The 19,612-nt window shown below is 39.6% G+C and overlaps 1 protein-coding gene across 1 annotated transcript in view; it reads left to right on the top strand.

Annotated features, from left to right (window-relative positions):
• Window positions 1-3,670: 3,670 nt before the first annotated feature.
• Window positions 3,671-19,612, top strand: part of LOC125931395 (fibrous sheath-interacting protein 2-like) — a 75,508-nt gene continuing 59,566 nt past the window's right edge. The window contains 8 exon segments of the mRNA XM_049643291.1: window positions 3,671-3,973; window positions 4,384-4,509; window positions 7,052-7,213; window positions 7,920-8,009; window positions 8,378-8,517; window positions 9,854-9,995; window positions 10,691-10,801; window positions 11,222-11,342. Coding sequence (XP_049499248.1) covers window positions 3,875-3,973; window positions 4,384-4,509; window positions 7,052-7,213; window positions 7,920-8,009; window positions 8,378-8,517; window positions 9,854-9,995; window positions 10,691-10,801; window positions 11,222-11,342 — 991 coding nt within the window. The 5' untranslated portion in view covers window positions 3,671-3,874.

The following is a 19,612-nucleotide window of genomic DNA, read 5'->3' as shown; positions in this document are numbered from 1 at the left end:
GAAGAAATAGAAAGCTTGAACAGACTCATAACCAGTGAAGAAATTGAATCAATTATCAAAAATCTCCCAACAAATAAGAGTCCAGGACCAGATGGCTTCCCAGGGGAATTCTACCAGACATTTAAAGCAGAGATAATACCTATCCTTTCAAGCTATTCCAAAAAGTACAAAGGGAAGGAAAACTTCCAGATTCATTCTATGAGGCTAGCATTACTTTGATTCCTAAACCAGAGACCCAGTAAAAAAAGAGAACTACAGGCCAATATCCCTGATGAATATGGATGCAAAAATTCTCAATAAGATACTAGCAAATCGAATTCAACAGCACATAAAAAGAATTATTCACCATGACCAAGTGGGATTCATTCCTGGGATGCAGGGCTGGTTCAACATTCACAAATCAATCAATGTGATACATCACATTAATAAAAGAAAAGATAAGAACCATATGATCCTGTCAATCGATGCAGAAAAAGCATTTGACAAAATTCGGCATCGTTTCTTAATAAAAACCCTCGAGAAAGTCAGGATAGAAGGAACATACTTAAACATCATAAAAGCCATTTATGAAAAGCCCACAGCTAATATCATCCTCAACTGGGAAAAACTGAGAGCTTTCTCCCTGAGATCAGGAACACGACAGGGATGTCCACTCTCACCGCTGTTGTTTAACATAGTGTTGGAAGTTCTAGCATCAGCAATAAGACAACAAAAGGAAATCAAAGGCATCAAAATTGGCAAAGATGAAGTTAAGCTTTCACTTTTTGCAGATGACATGATATTATACATGGAAAATCCGATAGACTCCACCAAAAGTCTGCTAGAACTGATACATGAATTCAGCAAAGTCGCAGGATACAAAAATCAATGTACAGAAATCAGTTGCATTCTTATACACTAATAATGAAGCAACAGAAAGACAAATAAAGAAACTGATTCCATTCATGAGTGCACCAAGAAGCATAAAATACCTAGGAATAAACCTAACCAAAGATGTAAAAGATATGTATGCTGAAAACTATAGAAAGCTTATGAAGGAAATTGAAGAAGATATAAAGAAATGGAAAAACATTCCGTGCTCATGGATTGGAAGAATAAATATCATTAAAATGTCAATACGACGCAAAGCTATCTACACATTCAATGCAATCCCAATCAAAATTGCACCAGCATTCTTCTCGAAGCTAGAACAAGCAATCCTAAAATTCATATGGAACCACAAAAGGCCCCGAATAGCCAAAGTAATTTTGAAGAAGAAGACCAAAGTAGGAGGCATCACAATCCCAGACTTTAGCCTCTACTACAAAGCTGTAATCATCAAGACAGCATGGTATTGGCACAAAAACAGACACATAGACCAATGGAATAGAATAGAAACCCCAGAACTAGACCTACAAAAGTATGGCCAACTAATCATTGACAAAGCAGGAAAGAATATCCAACGGAAAAAAGACAGTCTCTTTAACAAATGGTGTTGGGAGAACTGGACAGCAACATGCAGAAGGGTGAAACTAGACCACTTTCTGACACCATTCACAAAAACAAACTCAAAATGGATAAAGGACCTGAATGTGAGACAGGAAACCATCAAAACACTAGAGGAGAAAGCAGGGAAAAAACCTCTCTGACCTCAGCCGCAGCAATTTCTTACTTGACACATCCCCAAAGGCAAGGGAATTAAAAGCAAAAATGAACTACTGGGACCTCATGAAGATAAAAAGCTTCTGCACAGCAAAGGAAACAATCAACAAAACTAAAAGGCAACCAACGGAATGGGAAAAGATATTTGCAAATGACATATAGGACAAAGGGCTAGTATCCAAAATCTATAAAGAGCTCACCAAACTCCACACCTGAAAAACAAATAATCCAGTGAAGAAATGGGCAGAAAGCATGAATAGACACTTCTCCAAAGAAGACATCCAGATGGCCAACAGGCCCATGAAAAGATGCTCAACGTCGCTCTTCATCAGGGAAGTACAAATCAAAACCACACTGAGATACCACCTCACGCCAGTCAGAGTGGCTAAAATGAACAAATCAGGAGACTATAGATGCTGGCGAGGATGTGGAGAAACGGGAAACCTCTTGCACTGTTGGTGGGAATGCAAACTGGTGCAGCCGCTCTGGAAAACAGTGTGGAGATTCCTCAAAAAATTAAAAATAGAATTATCATACAACCCAGTAATTCCACTTCTGGGTAGATAGCCAAATAATTTTGAAGTAGGGTTTCAAAGACACATTTTCACACCCATGTTCATAGTAGCACTATTCACAATAACCAACAGGTGGAAGCAACCTAAATGTTCATTGATGGTTGCACAGATAGAGAAAACGTGGTGTATACATACAATGTGATATTATTCAGCCTTAAAAAGAAAAAAAAATCCTACTACATGCTAGTAGCATGAAAAAACCTTGAGGACATTATGCTAGGTGAAATAAGCCAATCACAAAAAGACATGTGATTCCACTTATACCACTTATATAAAGTATCTAAAGTAGTTAAATTTATAGAAACAGAAAGTAAAATGGTGGTTACCAGCGGCTGAGGTGAAGGGAAGAAAGGGGACTTGTTTAATGGGTATAGAGTTTCAATTTTGGAAAATGAAAAACTTCTGGAGATCTGTCGTACAACAACGTGAATGTACTTAGCAGTACTGAACTGTAGATTTCAAAATGATTAAGATCGTAAATGTTATGTTATGCCAGTTTTTTTATCACAGTAAAAAGATGCATAAAAACCATGGACACAAAGTACAAACTCCTGACACATCAAGAGCAGTCTCAGCCCTTAATGTATTTGCCGTCTAGTGAGCTCCTAGGCAGCATGGACTATGTTTTACTTACTGGTGTGTCCTCAGCACCCTGTAGTGTCTGGCATAGAGCAGGCACTCAAGAATTGTTGGCTAGGATGGGGCGCCAGTGTGATTCAGTCGGTTAAACAACTAACTTAGGCTCAGGTCATGATCTCACAGTTGGTGAGTCAAGCCCTGCTTTGGGTGAGGTCGAGCCCCACTTCGGGCTCCACGCTGACAGTTGGGACCCTGCGTGGGATTCTCTCTCTCCCTGACTCTCTGCCCTTTGCTCATTCATGCCCTCTCTCTCAAAAATAAGTAAATAAAACAACTATATATAAAGAAATGTTGGCTAAACGAATGAGAAGGTAGATAGAAAGAAATAGGAAAAAGGGAGAGAAAGAGAGAGAGGAGGCCAGAGAAATGAAGAGCCCTAAGGCAAAAAAAAAAAATTATTGTGCTCTATGTGGGACCTGGAGAGGTGGTATGCCTAGGGCAAGGGGGGTGGCGTGGTCATGGTGTCATATAAAGGTGGCAAATGTGGAAAGCCAAACCTCTGGCCCTAGTGTATACTACCCAATTACTTGTGGCATGTGTTGAACAGAATCATAGCTTGTTGGAGGGCCAGGAAGAATTGTAAAAATTACAGCCAGCTACCCACTGACAAAGCTTGATACATTCTGATTTAGTTTAAATGAGGGGTGTTGCTTTCAGAGAGAAACGTAATCTCCACCCCGCCCTGTTACACCAGACTTCCGAACCACTCCCAAACGCTGAGGCTCTTAAACCTGCGCATGCGCCAAAAGTTGGGGCAGCAGAGCGAGTGGTGAGTGGTCCCGCTCCTCTTCCCCCCCCCACCACCCGCCGAGAGCTATGCCAGTTGGGGAGGACAATGCGGCAGCGTGGGACGCAACACAGTGAGGGGCGTGGCCTGGAGGACGCATTACCCTAGCGACCACCACCGTGGCGGCGCAGACTTGATCTAATCGTAGAGCGGGAAAGGTGTGAGTGAAGAGGTGAAACGAAGAGGGCTTGCTGCCCCAGCCCCCCGGCACTCTGGGGGCTGACGGGCGGCCATGGATCTGTATCTCAGCAACTGCTATAAGGCTGCCGAAGCCTCCACCACTAAGGCGGCCGCCAGCAGCCTAACTGCCGCCAGAGAGCAGTGCGGCACCGTGAGTGGTGGCTAGTGCGGTGTAGTCGTCGTCCTCCTAGCTCCTGGGCAGAGTCTAGGGTCGGCGGGCGGACGGAAGGGGCGGAGACCTCAGCGGAGCCAGCGGGGGAAAGGGGCGGGTGCCTGAAGACTCAGCTTCAGGCTCCCAGGCGGGGCAGCCGGTAGTGGGGAGTGCTGCCAGTGGCCGCGACCAGCGTTGGGTGGGGTCCAGAGAGATGGCTGGCAACTCGTGGAAGCTGGGAGGTTTTCCCGGGCGTCAGCAGAGCGGGCTCTTTCAACCCTGAGTGGATGGTTCTTTGGTTTATGTGGAAGTATTAGCCCATTGAAATGTGTGTGAGTAGATTGATCTAAACTAAAAGAATAGGTCTTAAAAAAAAAAAAAAAGAGAGACTTTCTCATTGTATCTGACAGGGCTCACAAAAAGAACCCATTCCAGAGGTCGGAGCAGCTAATCTATTGGATCTTCCTCTTGGGGTCAAGCTGCCTGTTATCCCAGGAAGCAACAATGTATTCTACACTACAAATATAAGTGAAAAGGTAAACTGAGTTTTAATAGTGCTTAAGTGATTTTCTTTACTCTTTTTAACTTGCTATTAAACTTGAAATACTTGCTATGATTTTGCTTTGAGTCAACTTCAATTTCACACACAAAGTGAAGGTAAAAGAGTTCAAATGTGTAGTGTCTGAACTTCACTTTAATGATGGAAGGACCCATGATATACCTCAGCCACCAGTTCATCCTTAGTTCCAAACCAAAGCCTGCGCTCCCAAAGGTCGGGGTCTTTTCTGCCTACCTAAACATATCATGCTAATTCTTACTTCCGTGCCTTTGTCCATCTGGCTCCTGCAACCTGGCATGCACTTTTCTCCCCTCCTTCTTGACCTTCAATTTGAGCCGTCTTTTAAGAGCTACCGTAAGAAGCCTTTTCACAAGTGTCACAACACAGAGCTAAGCTTTCCTTAGAATTTACATACCATTGGTCTGCACTATCTTAGTTATCACTGAATCAGCACTTTTAGTGATTCAGTGTGCTGCACTTACATTGTTACACATTTTAAGTCCTCTGCCTCTGTCCTTAATTTAGGCCAAGCCTGAAGGAGGTTCAGAACTTTCTAGCTGAGGGTGTGCTTTCATCACAATAGCAAAAGGTTTTACAGGAATAATCCTGACATCCTTATTCTTGCACGGTCTAGTATGTCATCAAGGATGAGTAGGGGCTTCTTGGTATTTCGGATACTTTTCTAATATATAGGATTTTTTTAGGTTTTACTGGTAGAAAACAACAGAGTTTTTCTTTTGAAAACGCATAATGTTCTACTAAATATATGTCAATCTCACAGAAATTGACTGAGTCACACTCCCACAAATTAGCTTTCCTAAAACATATTCAAACCCTATTTCAATACTAGTAGTAACATTCCATTTTAGTTTATAACTGTAGCCCTATCTGTTGGTTTTTTTCCTCAGTTATCTTCTATTTGTTATATTTCTATACTGTTCCTGCTGTTCACTTGTTAGCTACTTCTTATTTCCAGGGTTTTTTCCTATACTCAATTACACTGATTATCTCTGTATTATATTGATTACCCCCAAAATATATGCATTTAATCATGATCAAGCACTGCATTCAACTCCCCCGAAGACTAACTTTGTGGGATCTTTGTCTTTTAACAGGATCTCCTCAAGAAAGTAAGACTTTATATTTACACCATTAGGTGTTTTTTTTTAACTCATTTTACCCTCATCACCACCTTATAAGGTGAAGCTATGATTTATCTAAGGTCCCAGGTAGATAGTAGCAGAGTTCAGACCAGAACCACCATCTCCTGACTCAGGGCACAGTTCTTCACCTGACCTTTCAGCTTCCTCAACTGCAGACCACTTAAGCACATCACTACAGAAACAGGGAATTTAAAGGTCTTTCATGTTTTTTTGAAAGCAAATGGAAGGCAAAATTATAGTATCCAACTGTCTTGTTTTCAATCAGATTAAAATGTAACAATGTAACCTACATATCTTTAGCTATGCACTAATCCAAACCTGACAAGTGATCCTATACTTCCAACATTTTGATACCAAACTTATTCTCAAGTAATTTGTTTATAAATTAATTTGCTTATTAGTATACTAAGATAGCAACTGTTCACAAACTCCTTAAGTTGCCTTTGTTGTAAAGTTAATAGTAAAAACTTTGCCAATTATCTTAGACATTCTGCTTTCAAGAAAAGATAACCTGTTAAAAGAACAATTTCCATACTTTTAAAATTTTTCCCTGTGACCTCCCACTGGCAGGTAGTGATGTTATAATAGATTCTTCAGTTCAGGGAAACCAATCATTTTAATTGACAATAGAAAACTTAACCCTGGCTTCAACAAATGGATTTGATTCTTTCTTTCTTGATAGGTCAGTAGCCCAGGGTTGGTCAACATATGTCTGTTACCAACAAAAGTCAACATCTAAAAGAAGAAGCTATAACCAATCTGCTAATTGCAGCATTGTTTCAACTGCCATCAACTGCTGATCATTTCTTTTCTAGAAAAGATGTGGGCTTCTTATCTAGTCCCACTGTAAATTAAATCATTGCCCAGAAGGATGTCTTTCTTTGCCTTTGTAAGGAAACATTGGTAGTCAGTGAATCCAGTTTCCTGATATAGGTCCCTTAAGAAAGAGAAGAGGCTAGCACAATCAAGCAGTCAGAAACTTACAAAGGAAGCTTTTAAATCTAAAAAGAAAGCTAGAACTCTATCATTCCCCTCTTGTCTTACCCCCTGCCCACATATGAAGCATCCTACCTGCCTTGCAGGAACTCTTAGGGCGACACATCACTGTTCATTAATTGGACAGAGGTTGAGGCTATCACCTACCTCCAGCCTAAAGACAGCTTTGGTAGAGAAGAGAGAAAGAGAAAGGCAGTGAGATTAACCTAAATCAACCCCCTGTCCACATTCCCTCACTTCAGGTTCTGCTTGCATGCTTTATTTTCACTGAACAACGTAGTCAGTTCAACAAATTGAGGTTTAAAAGTGCAATTTCATCCATTTTACATATGTAATACTTTTGAATCTGTGTGTTTGCAGCTTTACCAGCCTTCTTACGACTTTAACCTGACTGATCCTTATTGCCGACTTTTGGAAACCAGCTATAAAAGTCTGCATGATCCACATTTAAAAGCATACTATAAGCGAAAAGATATCCTAAAGAGATTAAAGAAGGGCGGCTACATCACCAACAATAATAAAGTAGGTTGAAGCCTACTTCCTTTTAACTAGCAGAAGTCTAGGGACTTGATAGACACTTGGTTCTGTTCTTCACTAGGAGCTTGTATCAACTTTGGATAGACAGTAAAGAATATTTATTAGAGAATTCAATTACTCAGTATTTGGATTTCCAAATAAGACTACTTGTTCCTACTTGACCTTTTTTCTTTGATAACAGCAAAAGACAAGCACCAAATGATTCAAATATGTAAAGACATCCATACACACATATTTATTTGTGTATTTTCTCCCAGCTGTATTGTAGTGCCTTTCCTCTTGTTCTAAAAGTAATAATGGCACAGTATACCTATCAAGGAATATTTCATATACCTTTTGAGAAGACTAGAGACAAAAACCTAGCAGAAAACAGCATAATGAAATAAATTGGGGGGAGGATATTAAATGTCATTATTATACTGGTGTTTTAATAACAAATTCATTGGGAATAATAAATTTCTGATTATGATGTGAACCATATTATTGAAATAATATTATTTAGATAGATATTTCCTGGTGATACAGCAGTTTTAGATACCACTTTCCAAATTACTACCAAAATGTGCTGTTATTACCCTTGATCCCAAAATTGTTACTAAAATGAATGTTCTTATGACACTTTTCTCTGTAAAGCTTTATGACTGTCACAATTTTCTGTTTATACATTTGGTTTTCGGTTTTGTTTTTATAGGTCATATGTACTTTGAAAGAATTGAATAAGTACAGGCAGTATCTTACTACTTTAAAATTAGACTTTGAAAGAAACTATATAAAAGAACAAGTAAGTTAATACTTAAATTTGTTTTATTTGGGGCCTGTAAAGATAGTTTTTATGTAGGATTTAGGAGAAAGGTTTGGTCCTCTGCAGAATATCTACTTACAATAGCCTGACCTAAAATTATTAAGGTAACAAATCAAATAAGATCTCTAGAGATCTATAAGAAATAAAGATGAGACTTTTGCCTTTAATTTACAGAGAGAAATTTTCACTTATCTTGAATGGAGCCACATTAGACTGAAATGCAGGTTAACAGAATTAACCATTTGTAAAGTACAGGAGGTTTACTAAGCCCTAAACTCAAGAAGGCATACCAAAGGACAGGTTTATTTCCAGCCAGTATAAAGACCTTAATTTTTTTTCTCTCTCAGAAAATCATTGAAAAACAAGTAAATAAATTGAATGAAACCAAGAAAGCCTATGACAGTTATGGAAACGCACAATTCCAAGAATGGCTGTTACAGGAAGGTACACACACAACTCCAGACCAAGAGCTGGTAATAAAACACAGGTACGACTGAAGTTAATGCATATTTCATGGACATACTATAGACCCCAGGAAGTTGTAAAACTACCAGAAATCATTGAAAGCAGGATAAAAAAAAAAAAGTATTAGACACTATTTAACCCCCTATAGTTTTCAACATGGAGAAAAAGGAAAAGGAGATTAAGAGGTAACAGGTTTGGGGAACCCTGGTGCCAAAGCTTGGGAGGAGAGTTTCTTCCTGAGAAACTGGAGCCACCAGAAACCCAAGAGGTGGGCAAAACTGATATTTGAAGAAATCTAAAGTACAAATCCCTAAGCCTGGGAAACCCACGTCCATAGTAGCAGAGAGAGAGATGTGTTCAGCATGTTTCTAAATTACATTTAAGGAAAGTACTTCAGGGTCAAAAAGGGAAAGTTCCTATAACTTCAGCTGATGCTAATACAAACAGGTGTTGTTCCCCCACCAACCGTGTGTGTTCATTCAGCTATTACCCACACATGTGCACTATTACCATTCAGCGGCCAAACCCATGCCCTAGGAGGCAGAGATGAGTTCTAGTTCTTTCTCTTTGTCCTTTGCCAGGGGTGAGGGCCAGTCACCCTTCCCTTGCCTCTTAAATTCCATGGATTCGTGTCATGATATGCTAGAATACGTGCTGATCTACCAAAGTCCCAGACTGGTAATCTGCAGATCTCTCTATACATGGAAGGTCATTCAAGGACTTGGAAATTACAGAGAGACCAGTAACCACTTATTTTTTTTGTAATTTTTTAAAGTTTGTTTGTTTGTTTGTTTATTTACTTAGAGCATACAAGTGGAGGGGCAGAGAGAGAGAGAGGGAGAGAGAATCCCAAGCAGGCTCCATGCTCAGCATGGAGCCCAACACAGGGCTCGATCTCACAACCTCGAGATCATGACCTGAGCTGAAATCAAGATTTGGACACTTAACCAACTGAGCCACCCAGGCACCCTTTACCCACTTATTTTTAAAGGAAATTCAAATTGACTTATGTTTTGAAGTTAGTCTTTAAGCTGATTTCAGCTGCCTTTGGAAATTCATGTTCCTCAAACTGCTGAGCTATAAATAATCTCTGTGTAAAATGTTTTTAATCACTCTGTTCCATATTTTGCCATTGTCCCAGCCACAATAAGAGACTTGTATAACAGAGTCTGGTAAAATTAGTATAGCATGGTGAGTTAGTGGCTCAGGTGAGCTTAAAGGTCCCTGAAAAACTCTACATTTCCTGTATTTAAGAAACAAAAACAACCCAGAAGGTGGTTTGGGAATATCAAAATAGATAATATCATCATAAGGAAAACACCCAATTTACTTTAACTTATATTTGCACTTTTACTTAGATATTTAGATATGATTAGTAAGGAATTAGACAAGGTTGAGCACACGGCAGAAAAGCAGAGCACATTCCGGATGAAGGAAGAAGAACTACAACATCAGGACCACATTAGAAGAAAACTTAGTCTCCGTAGACAAATTGAAGAGGTGAGGAAAACCAAATTTTAAACATTGAAGGGGAAATTTCATATGTTTGTTTCGTTGGTAAACATTTTTTAGCAATCCCACCATATTACCTGAAGCTATTTCAGGTCTAAAAAATAAACCACTATTAAAAATAACAATAATTTAAGGAATAAACCACTGTTTTTTATCAGTTATAATGGACAAGATTTCACTTAACATAGTGAGATTGACACCACAAATTATATATCCATTGCATTTCTAGTCACTTTCTGCTCTGAAAGTTTTAGATATTAACTCTAGTGAAAAATTATCATGCCTGTATTCTCTCGAAGTTCAGACAAGCCTATTTATTTCTCTGTCAAAATATATTTAAGAGCAACCAATTACATATGATATACCCCTTAGTCAATAAGAGAAAACCCTCTTGTCAACATCTTTTTAGACCCATCTTTGGAGCCAGGCTTATACTTGAATTAAGTTTCCAATAGCAAAATAATTATCTTCCTTTTGCCATTCAATTGCATTCGCCAACATATTCCCAATGAAAAGTGGTAAAAGAAGCCCATTCTAAAGCCAATGTAAGATTTTTATTATGGTTGACTCGATTTCTGTAAGGCCCTTGACTTGATCTAATTTGCTTATTGACAAAATACAAAAAAAGAAAAAGATAATGAAAGAAAACCCTCTGCTAACTACCATAATATTGTGTTCCTTAGGGATGGAAGACAAAAGAAATGCTTCTTCTAACCAAGATTGGAGAAGAAGTAAAAAGAGAAGCCCGAATTGAGGAACAACGTCATAAACTCTGGGAGGAAGCCCACCGGAAGGTAGAGTGAGCTTTTACCAGTAACTTGGGCTATTTGAGAAAAAGCTTTTGCCGATTTTGATAATTAAAGTGTGAATTATCAAAAGTGGCCTAAACTCATGAGGATAGCTATTGATGGAGAGACCCAGTCTGGTCTGAACCTGGACTTCAAGGGTTGGTCTGAAATGGGACCAGTGTCCAGAAAGTGGGCAATGAGTTAAATTGGATCTAGTTGTTACAATATATTCTTCATGTTGGACAACAAAAGGAAACTCACCCTTACTGCCTTCCTAGCTTTGTACTCATTGTGACTTCAGAAATCTCAAAATAGGAATGAGGGCACCCTTCAAGTAGACCATCATATTTGAAATATCTGTTTTGCATTTCCAGTGGCAAGTTGCTGTTCAATTTTTAAATGTTAAATGTATTTTTTAATATTTAGAAACAAGCACTTCTAGAGAAAAAAATCGCTTATCATTTACAAAAAATGCAAAAGGATGACCTTAAGAGAGAAGAACCAGGGGGAAGTATAAATGAAAACAAAGGACAAGACAAAAGAGAAGGTGAGAGAGAAACAATAAATGATAAAGTTGCTAAGTGGAAGATGCATATCTATATATTAAATATGGTGGCTTTATAAAAAAAAATCTCTATGTGCTTATACAGAGAGGTCACAGGCCCCTTGCAAAGGGAAATCCTAGAAGCCCACACTACCTGTGCCAAGCACTATGCAAGGCACCTCCTAGTTACAGCTCAAGTTGTAAAGAATCTACATACACACACAATATTATTATATATATATAAAAAAATTCAACGCTTCTATAAAGTGATTCAGTAGACAACACTGCCTGCACTACAGGTTTAAAAAGGAGCCAGTAAAAGGAGACAGTATAAAAAAATACAACACAGAAGGAGAAAGATACATATATATATAGACAGAGAGAGAGAGACAGAGAAAAGGAGCAGTAAACGAAAACATTACCAAAAAAGAGAGAGAAACAGAGAGGGAGACAAAAATATTTTTATTTATTTTTTAAATGTTTATTATTTTTTAGAGAGAGATGCAGAGCATGAGCAGGGGGAGGGGCAGAGAGAGGGGGAGACCCAGAATCTCAAGCAGGCTCCAGACTCTGAGCCGTCAGCACAGAGCCTGACGTGGGGCTCAAACCTGCAAATTGCGAGATCATGACCTGAGCCAAAGTCAAGCATTTAACCGACTGAGCCATCCAGGCGCCCCAAGAAAAATATTTATAAAAATGGAAGAAAACATTTCAACTCAGGACCAGTAAGATTATACAAAACAGTAAGAGAGCAAACTAGTAAGAGAAAGAGAGGGGGAAAAAGGATTTTTCATTTCCAATTTTTATTTTTTTAGGTTTTTTTAAAGGAGACAAAAGAAGAGACATTTAAAATATACCAAGCACAAAACAGAAATAGATAAAAAGTAAGAACCAAAGGTTAAAAAGGAAGAGGCAGTAAGAAAAAAATGGTACAAAAAGAAAAAAATGAAATGAAGAAGAGAAGGAAAGAATGAATAGGAGAGAAAAAGAAAGAAAACTGAACAAAATAAACCAGTAAGAAAACACACACACACACACACACACACACACACACACACACACTAGATGAGGTGGGTGGGAGGAAAACAAAAGCAAAGAAACAAAACAAAAAGACTAGAAGGAGAAAGACAAACAGGCAAAGAAAAAAGAGTGAAAGAAAGAAGAAACAGATATACAGGGGGAAAATACAGAAACAAAGAGGGAGAAAGAAAGGAAGATGGAGAGGAAAGAAGTTTAAAAAGGATAATTCAGTGGGACAAAGCAGAATAAAAATAGAGTGAGAGACACAGAGTCTCTCACAGAGACAAAGGAGTTTGACACAGAGAGTCTAGTGAGAGACAAAGGAGTTTGAGTCATCTAAAAAAGTCAGTTCAGAGGCGCCTGCCTGGCTCAGTCGGTAGAGCACATGATTTGATCTTGGGGTCATAAGTTCAAGCCCCACGTTGGGCATAGAGCTTACTTAAAAAAATTTTTTTAAAGAAGTTGGGGTGCCTGATTGGCTCAATTGGTTAAGCCTCCAACTCTTGATTTCAGGTCAGGTCATGATCTCATGGTTTCATGAGTTCGAGCCCCACGTCAGGCTTTGTGCTGGTGGTGTGGAACCACCATTTAAATATTTTAAAATAAATAATAAGTCAATTTAAAAATACATTAAAATTAGGGGCACCTGGGTGGCTCAGTCGGTTTAGTGTCTGACTCTTGATCACAGCTCAGGTGATGATCTCACGGTTCGTGAGATAAAATAAACTTTAAAAAAATTTTTTTAAATACTTTAAAATTAGATGGATGGATCAATCAATTCATATATACTTAAATACATACATTCATATACAATTAATTCATATATCCTTACATAAATTCATATACAGATACATAGAACTGATTTTTTAAAATATTTTTAATGCTTATTTTTGAGAGAGAAAGAACAAATGGGGAAGGGGCAAGAGAGAGAAGGAGACACAGAATATGAAGCAGGCTCCAGGCTCTGAGCTGTCAGCACAGGGCCTGATGTGGGGCTCAAACTCACAAACCTTGAGATCATGACCTGAGCCGAAGTCAGACACTTAACTGACTGAGCCACCCAGGTTTCCCAATAGAACTGATTTTTTAAAAAGAGAGGCCAGTAATAAAGACAGGACACAAAATAGAGGGAAAAGGGAAGAATAATTTACAGTAGTGAATATAATGAGAGTAAAACAAATAGGGGACTGAAGCGGGGTGGGATTAAGAGAAGGAAGGGACAGGAAGTAAATATATCTATTAAAAGGGAAGAGTCTGGGAAAAGGAGTAACAAAGAGTGTGAACATGAAAGACAGCATGAGGATGCTGAAAAGGAGAAGCTAGTGAGAAAATTAAGTACAATCATGGACAGGAGGAGGAAATCAAGGTCTAAAAAGAAGAAATTAGTTAACAAATACAGTCAAATAAAATAGATACAGAGATACATAGATATAGAAAAGACTGGACTTTAAAAGTACAGTCCACTAAAAAAAGGAGTGTAAGAAAAGATAAATAGGAAGACATTATAGGAAGCAGTTATGACAGCTTAAGATGGGAAGAAAAGATGGAAGGGAGGGAAGGAAAAGGAAAGCAAAGAATTTTGAAAGGGATGAGGCTAGGAAACTTGGTAAAAAAAATAACAAGATATAAGAGTAAGAGACACAGGAGTTTAAAAGCAGAAGCTACAGTGAAAATAAGTACAATTGAGGAAGGCAGGGAGAGGGAAAAATGTAAAAAGACGTCACTTAAAATAGAGTAAAATAAAGATAGGTAAACTGATGAGACAGTTCAGCAGTAGTGGGGGGGGGATGGATGGATGGACAGACAGACAGGATTTCAAATAGAAAAAACCAGTAGTAAGACTGGACAAAAAGAAAAAAAAATGAGAGAGAAGGAAAGAAATTGTTATAAGGAGCCACTAAAAAGAGAAAGGAAGGGAGGGAGCAAGAAAAAGGAAAGAAGGAAGTAAAGTTTGTATAGGATGAGTCAGTAGGGAAAAGTTATTTGCAAGAGACAGATGTGAGAGTATCAAGGAAGACCAGTAAAATAATCAAGTACAGAGGTGCCTGGGTGGCTCAGTGGGTTAAGCATCTGACTCTTGATTTCGGCTAAGGTCATTATCTCAAGGTTTGTGAGTTCGAGCCCTGCATTGGGCTCTGCACTGACAGTGTAGAGCCTGCTTGGGATTCTCTCTCTCTCTCTCTCTCTCTCTCTCTCTCTCTCTCTCTCTGTCTCTCTCTGCCCTTCCCCCACTTGCACTGTCTCTGTCTCTCAGAGATTAATTAATTAATTAATTAATTTAAAAAAATTAAGTACAATTGTGTAGTGTGCAAGAGATTTAAAAAGTAGAAGACAGTAAAAGAAAGAATGTAAAATAAAGATACAGGGAATTGATAGCCAGATCGATGGCCAGCCAGCTAGGCAGGTGTATAGGTAGAAAGACCTGATTTTAAATAGGAGGAAGCAGCAGTGAAGACAGGACAAAGATGTATAAAGAAAGAGGGGAAAGGGGAAAAAAGTTTAAAAAGAGGAGTAGTAAAAAGAGAGTAGAAGAATGGCAGGAAGAAAAGAAAAAGAGGAAAGAGGGGGAAGGAGAAAGAAAAGAGGAATGAACACAGGAAGGTGGGAAAACCAAATGAAGGAACACAGACGGGAAATAGAGAGTGAGTGCGTGAGTGGTTGGGTGGAGATAACAAAGGAAATAGGAGGAAGGAAGAAAGAAATGAGGGAAGGAAGGATGAAAAGGCAGGAGGGGAAAGGAAGGAAAGAAAAGAAAGAAAAAGGCAGTGAAAGAAATGGAGTGAGTAAAGATCTGAAGAAAGGAGGGAAGGCGGAGGAAGTGAAGAATGGAGGGTAGAGAGATCTAAAGAGAAGTCAGGTAAAAATAAATGTGGTTAGATAGATGGAAACCAGGTATATAGGCAGACAGGATTTTATGAGGAGGACCTCATACAAAAGACAATATTAAAAGATAACAGGAGAACGGGCACCTGGGTGGCTCAGTCGGTTAAGCGTCCGACTTCAACTCAGGTCATGATCTCCTAGTTCTTGAGTTCAAGCCCCATGCCAGGCCCTGTGCTGACAGCTCAGAGCCTGGAGCCTGCTTTGGATTTTGTGTCTCCCTCTCTCTCTGCCCCTCCCCCACTTGTGCTCTGTCTCTCTGTATTTAAAAAATAAATAAATATTTAAAAAAATTTTTAAGATAACAGGAGAGAGTATGAAGGGAAACAAAGTTTATTCATTTTTTAATGTTTTTATTTATTTTTGAAGGAGAGAGACACAGAGCATGAGTGGGGGAGGGGCAGATAGAGAGAGAGACACACACAGAATCTGAAGCAGGCTCCAGGCTCTGAGCTGTCAGCACAAAGCCCGGAACCCATAAACCATGAGATCATGACCTGAGCCAAAGTCAGACGCTCAACCAACTGAGCTACCTAGGCTCCCTGAAGGGGAAAAAAAAAAAAAAGTTTACAAGGAGAACCAGTAAAAAAGGAGTATATGAAGAATGGAGGGAAGGAGGGAGTAAAGCAGCAGGAAAAAAGAGAAGAAAGGAAGTGAGGTGGGGATATGAGGAGAGAGGGAAGGCAGGGAAGTAGGGGTGGGGACGGAGGGAGGGAAGGAGGAGAGAAGGCAGGGGTGCAGGTTCACCAAAAGAAGGCAAAGCAATCCAGAGGAGGACAGCAAAAGGAGTAAGAAAGAGACCTAGAGACAGTTGATGAAGATCTAAAGGTAGAAGGGAGGGAGGGGGTGTGGAGAGGGAGAGAAGGAAGGCAAGAAAGAGAGGAATATTCTAAAATGGGGTGAGACTAGGAAAATAGTAAAACAAAAAGAAGAAAGAGTATTAGAGAGACAGAGAAGTTGAAAAGGAGGAGCTAGTAAAACATGATGTACAGAGTAGAGGACAGAGAGAAAGAGATCTAACAAAAGTCAGATAAAAATAAAAATAAAGATGGAAGGAAGACAGCTAGATGATAGGTAGGTAAATGGTAGATAGATAATAAAAGGTAGAAGACACCAGAGGAGAATATGTGAAAAAGGTAGGATGAGAGAGAAAGAGAGGAGAGAAGAAAAGGAAAAAGGTCTGGAAGTGGAACCAGTGCAAAGTGAATAAAGGAAGAATGGGAAGAAGGAAGGAATGAAGGAAGGGGTAAAAAGGTAAGAGGGAGGTAGTGCAGGGAAAATGGGGGCAGTGGGAAGGAGGGAGGGAGAAATGAAGACAGGAAGGACAGAGGGTGGGGATGAGGATAGAGATACAAAAGGAATGTAGCAAAGAGAAGGGAGGGAGGGTGAAAGGAAGGAAGACAGAGCAGAAGTAGGAAATAAGGGAAAAAAGACAAGTTTATGAGCAATGAGTCAGTAGGGGAAAGTGTTAAAGGAGAGAGGGAGACAATGGGAGGGGGAGGAGCCAATAAGTAAAGCAAGTGCATTGTGAATGATGGGGGATTTACAAAGTAGTAGTCAAGTGTATGTCAACTATACTTCAATAAAACACATAAAAGTCAATAAAATACAATGTAATAAATATGGATAGATATCTAGGTAGGTAAAGGGATGGGTGGGTAGGTGGGTGGATGGATAGATGGGATATACATTGATAGAAAGATAGATACCTAGATAGATAAAACTGATTAGAAAAAGGAGAAACCAATAAAAAGAGTACATAAAAGAGTTAGAAAGGGAAAGAAAAGAAATGGAAAACTTTTTGGACATGGGCCAGTAAATAGAGAGTAAAAGAAAGAAGATGGATGGACAGGATAAGATAGAATAGGGCAGGGGAAGATAGGATAGAGCAGGATAGAATAGGATGAGGCAAAATAGGATATAGGATAAGTTAGGGCAGGATAGGATAGGATGGGATGGGATGGGATGGGATGGGATGGGATGGGATGGGATAGGATAGGATGGGACAGGATAGGATGGGATAGGGCAGGATGGGATAGGGCAGGATAGGATAGGGCAGGATAGGATAGGGCAGGATAGGATAGGATAGGATAGGATAGGGCAGGGCAGGATAAGATAGGGCAAGAGAGGATAGATAGAGCAGGATAGGAGGATGGGCAGGATAGGATAGGGCAGGGAAGAGGAGGGAAAGGAAGCAGAAGGGAGAAGGAAAAGGAATAGAGAGAAAAGAAGTTTTAAAAGGAGAACAAAATAAAGGGATTTTTTAAAAAAAAAATGATAGAGGAAATATGTGCAAGAGGAAGTTTTTAAAGGATGAGCCAGTAAGAATAGACAATGTGAGAGGAAAGAAAGAATGAAAGTTTATGAAAGGAGAGTCAGTAAGAAAAGCTCATAATTTAGCCCAGTGAAGCAATGAGGTGGTAACACCTGCCTCTGGGATAAAAAAAAAAAAAAAATCACTTCAGCAGCTATATTGCTTCCTCCATCTTAAACGGTTAGCTTCTAATTACAGTAGGAAGTTTCAGGTAGGCATCTTTTTTAAATGTTTATTTATTTTTGAGAGAAAGACCAAGCAGGGGAGGGTCTAAGAGAGAGAGGGAGTGAGAGAATCCCGAATAGGTGGTGCACTCTCAGCATGGAGCCTGACGTAGGGCTCGAACTCATGAACCTTATGATCATGACTTGAGGCGGAATCAAGAGTCGAATGCTAGGGATGCTTGGGTGGCTCAGTCAGTTGGGCGTCCAACTCTTAATTTCAGCTCAGGTCATGATCTTACAGTTCCGTGAATTCGAGCCCCACATGAGGCTCTGTGCTGACAGGGCAGAGCCTGCTTGGGATTCTGTCTCCCTCTCTGTTCCTCCCCTGCTTGCTCACTCTCTCAAAAATAAACTTTAAAAAAATCTCATAAAGAACGAGTCTAATGCTTAACCAACTGAGCCACTGAGGCACCCCTAAGGTAGGCATCTTAAACAGTGGCCACCTCAAATGGTTTTTAAAAAGGAAAATATTTTTAAAAATATGCTCACAATATCACATAGGTGACAGAAGAATGAAGAGATCTATTTCACATATGAAATAGACTTATACCACTATAATAAGGCCATCATCTTCTATCACATAGACACAAAGGGATGCATATCTTAAAGCTCTAGTGAAAATGCAATCAGCACACATAGTTTGGAATCCTTTTGTCTATCTGAATGATTAGAAACAGTAACTGTAGTCATCTCTTTCACAGCTGAGGTATATGTATACTGTCACTTGCCCCTGCCAAGCTCTGAGGCACAGCCAAGGAAGATCATGAGCATTCTCACAGCATCTCCAGCATAGTTGTTTGTGCTGTCGTGCATCCCCACACAGAGAAAAGGCCATGTTCTCACTGGGCAGGATGGAGGGATGGAGTTTTTTCCCTTCTCCCAGAAGACAACTCTGCCCAAGTATAGCTTTAACTACACAAGATAATACTGTAAAAGGGATTGCCTTGCCTCCCCATCACATCTGTCTTCTGGTTTCTCAACCTTGCCACTATTGACATTTTGGGCTGGATAATTCTTTGTTGTGGGGGCTGTCCTTTGCATTGTAGAATGTTTAGCAGCATCCCAGGCCTCCACCCCCTAGATGCCAGGAGTGACCCTCCTCTGCCACATTTGTAACAATCACAATGTCTCCAGACATTTCCAAATGTCCACTAAGGGAAAAAATTGCCTCCCATTGAGAACCACTACTTATCCTCTGCAGTTCCTCCTTACAGCCCCATATGTATATTAGCATATAGCTCTCCTTTTATTGGGCATGAAAGAATAAATAGAATCTATCTTGGATAACTGTCATGTGCACTATTAAAAACAAATATTTTCTTGTGTTTCTTTAAGCTCCTTCCCCAGAGATAAAGAAAACAAGTGATAGTACCAGTGGCCAGAAATTACACCAAGGACAAAAACGTAATTGAAATTATTTGATTAGAAGTACTAAACTAGTAATTTGTAGAAAGACGGGATTTGGTACTGACCGCATCTGCTTACAATGCAGATAAATCCTCTATCCTATGTTATAAATGATGGATTTTGAGTAATATTTGCCAACAGTGCTACAGCCTCTCTTGCTTTCTGGATTAGACTCCCTAATTACTCACTCAGTTCATGTCACTGCCACCACATGCCCGTGAGCAGGACCGCGCATATTTTGCAGCTGACAAGTCTGCAAGCCCAGTTGAGAGCCCTGCTTCTCCATGGACCCTGCTCCTGATCTCATTTCTGTATTTTTCCATTACCAACAAGATCCCAAGGCATTGTTTTTTAACCTGTTCCCCACTGGCTCCTACCGCTACTACTGCCAGTCTTCACTCAGCAAGCAGTTCTGCCTCCTAGGGAAG

The sequence above is a fragment of the Panthera uncia genome, chromosome X, assembly GCF_023721935.1.
Source record: "Panthera uncia isolate 11264 chromosome X, Puncia_PCG_1.0, whole genome shotgun sequence".
Lineage (NCBI taxonomy): Eukaryota > Metazoa > Chordata > Mammalia > Carnivora > Felidae > Panthera > Panthera uncia.
This window is presented reverse-complemented; position numbering and strand designations above follow the sequence as displayed.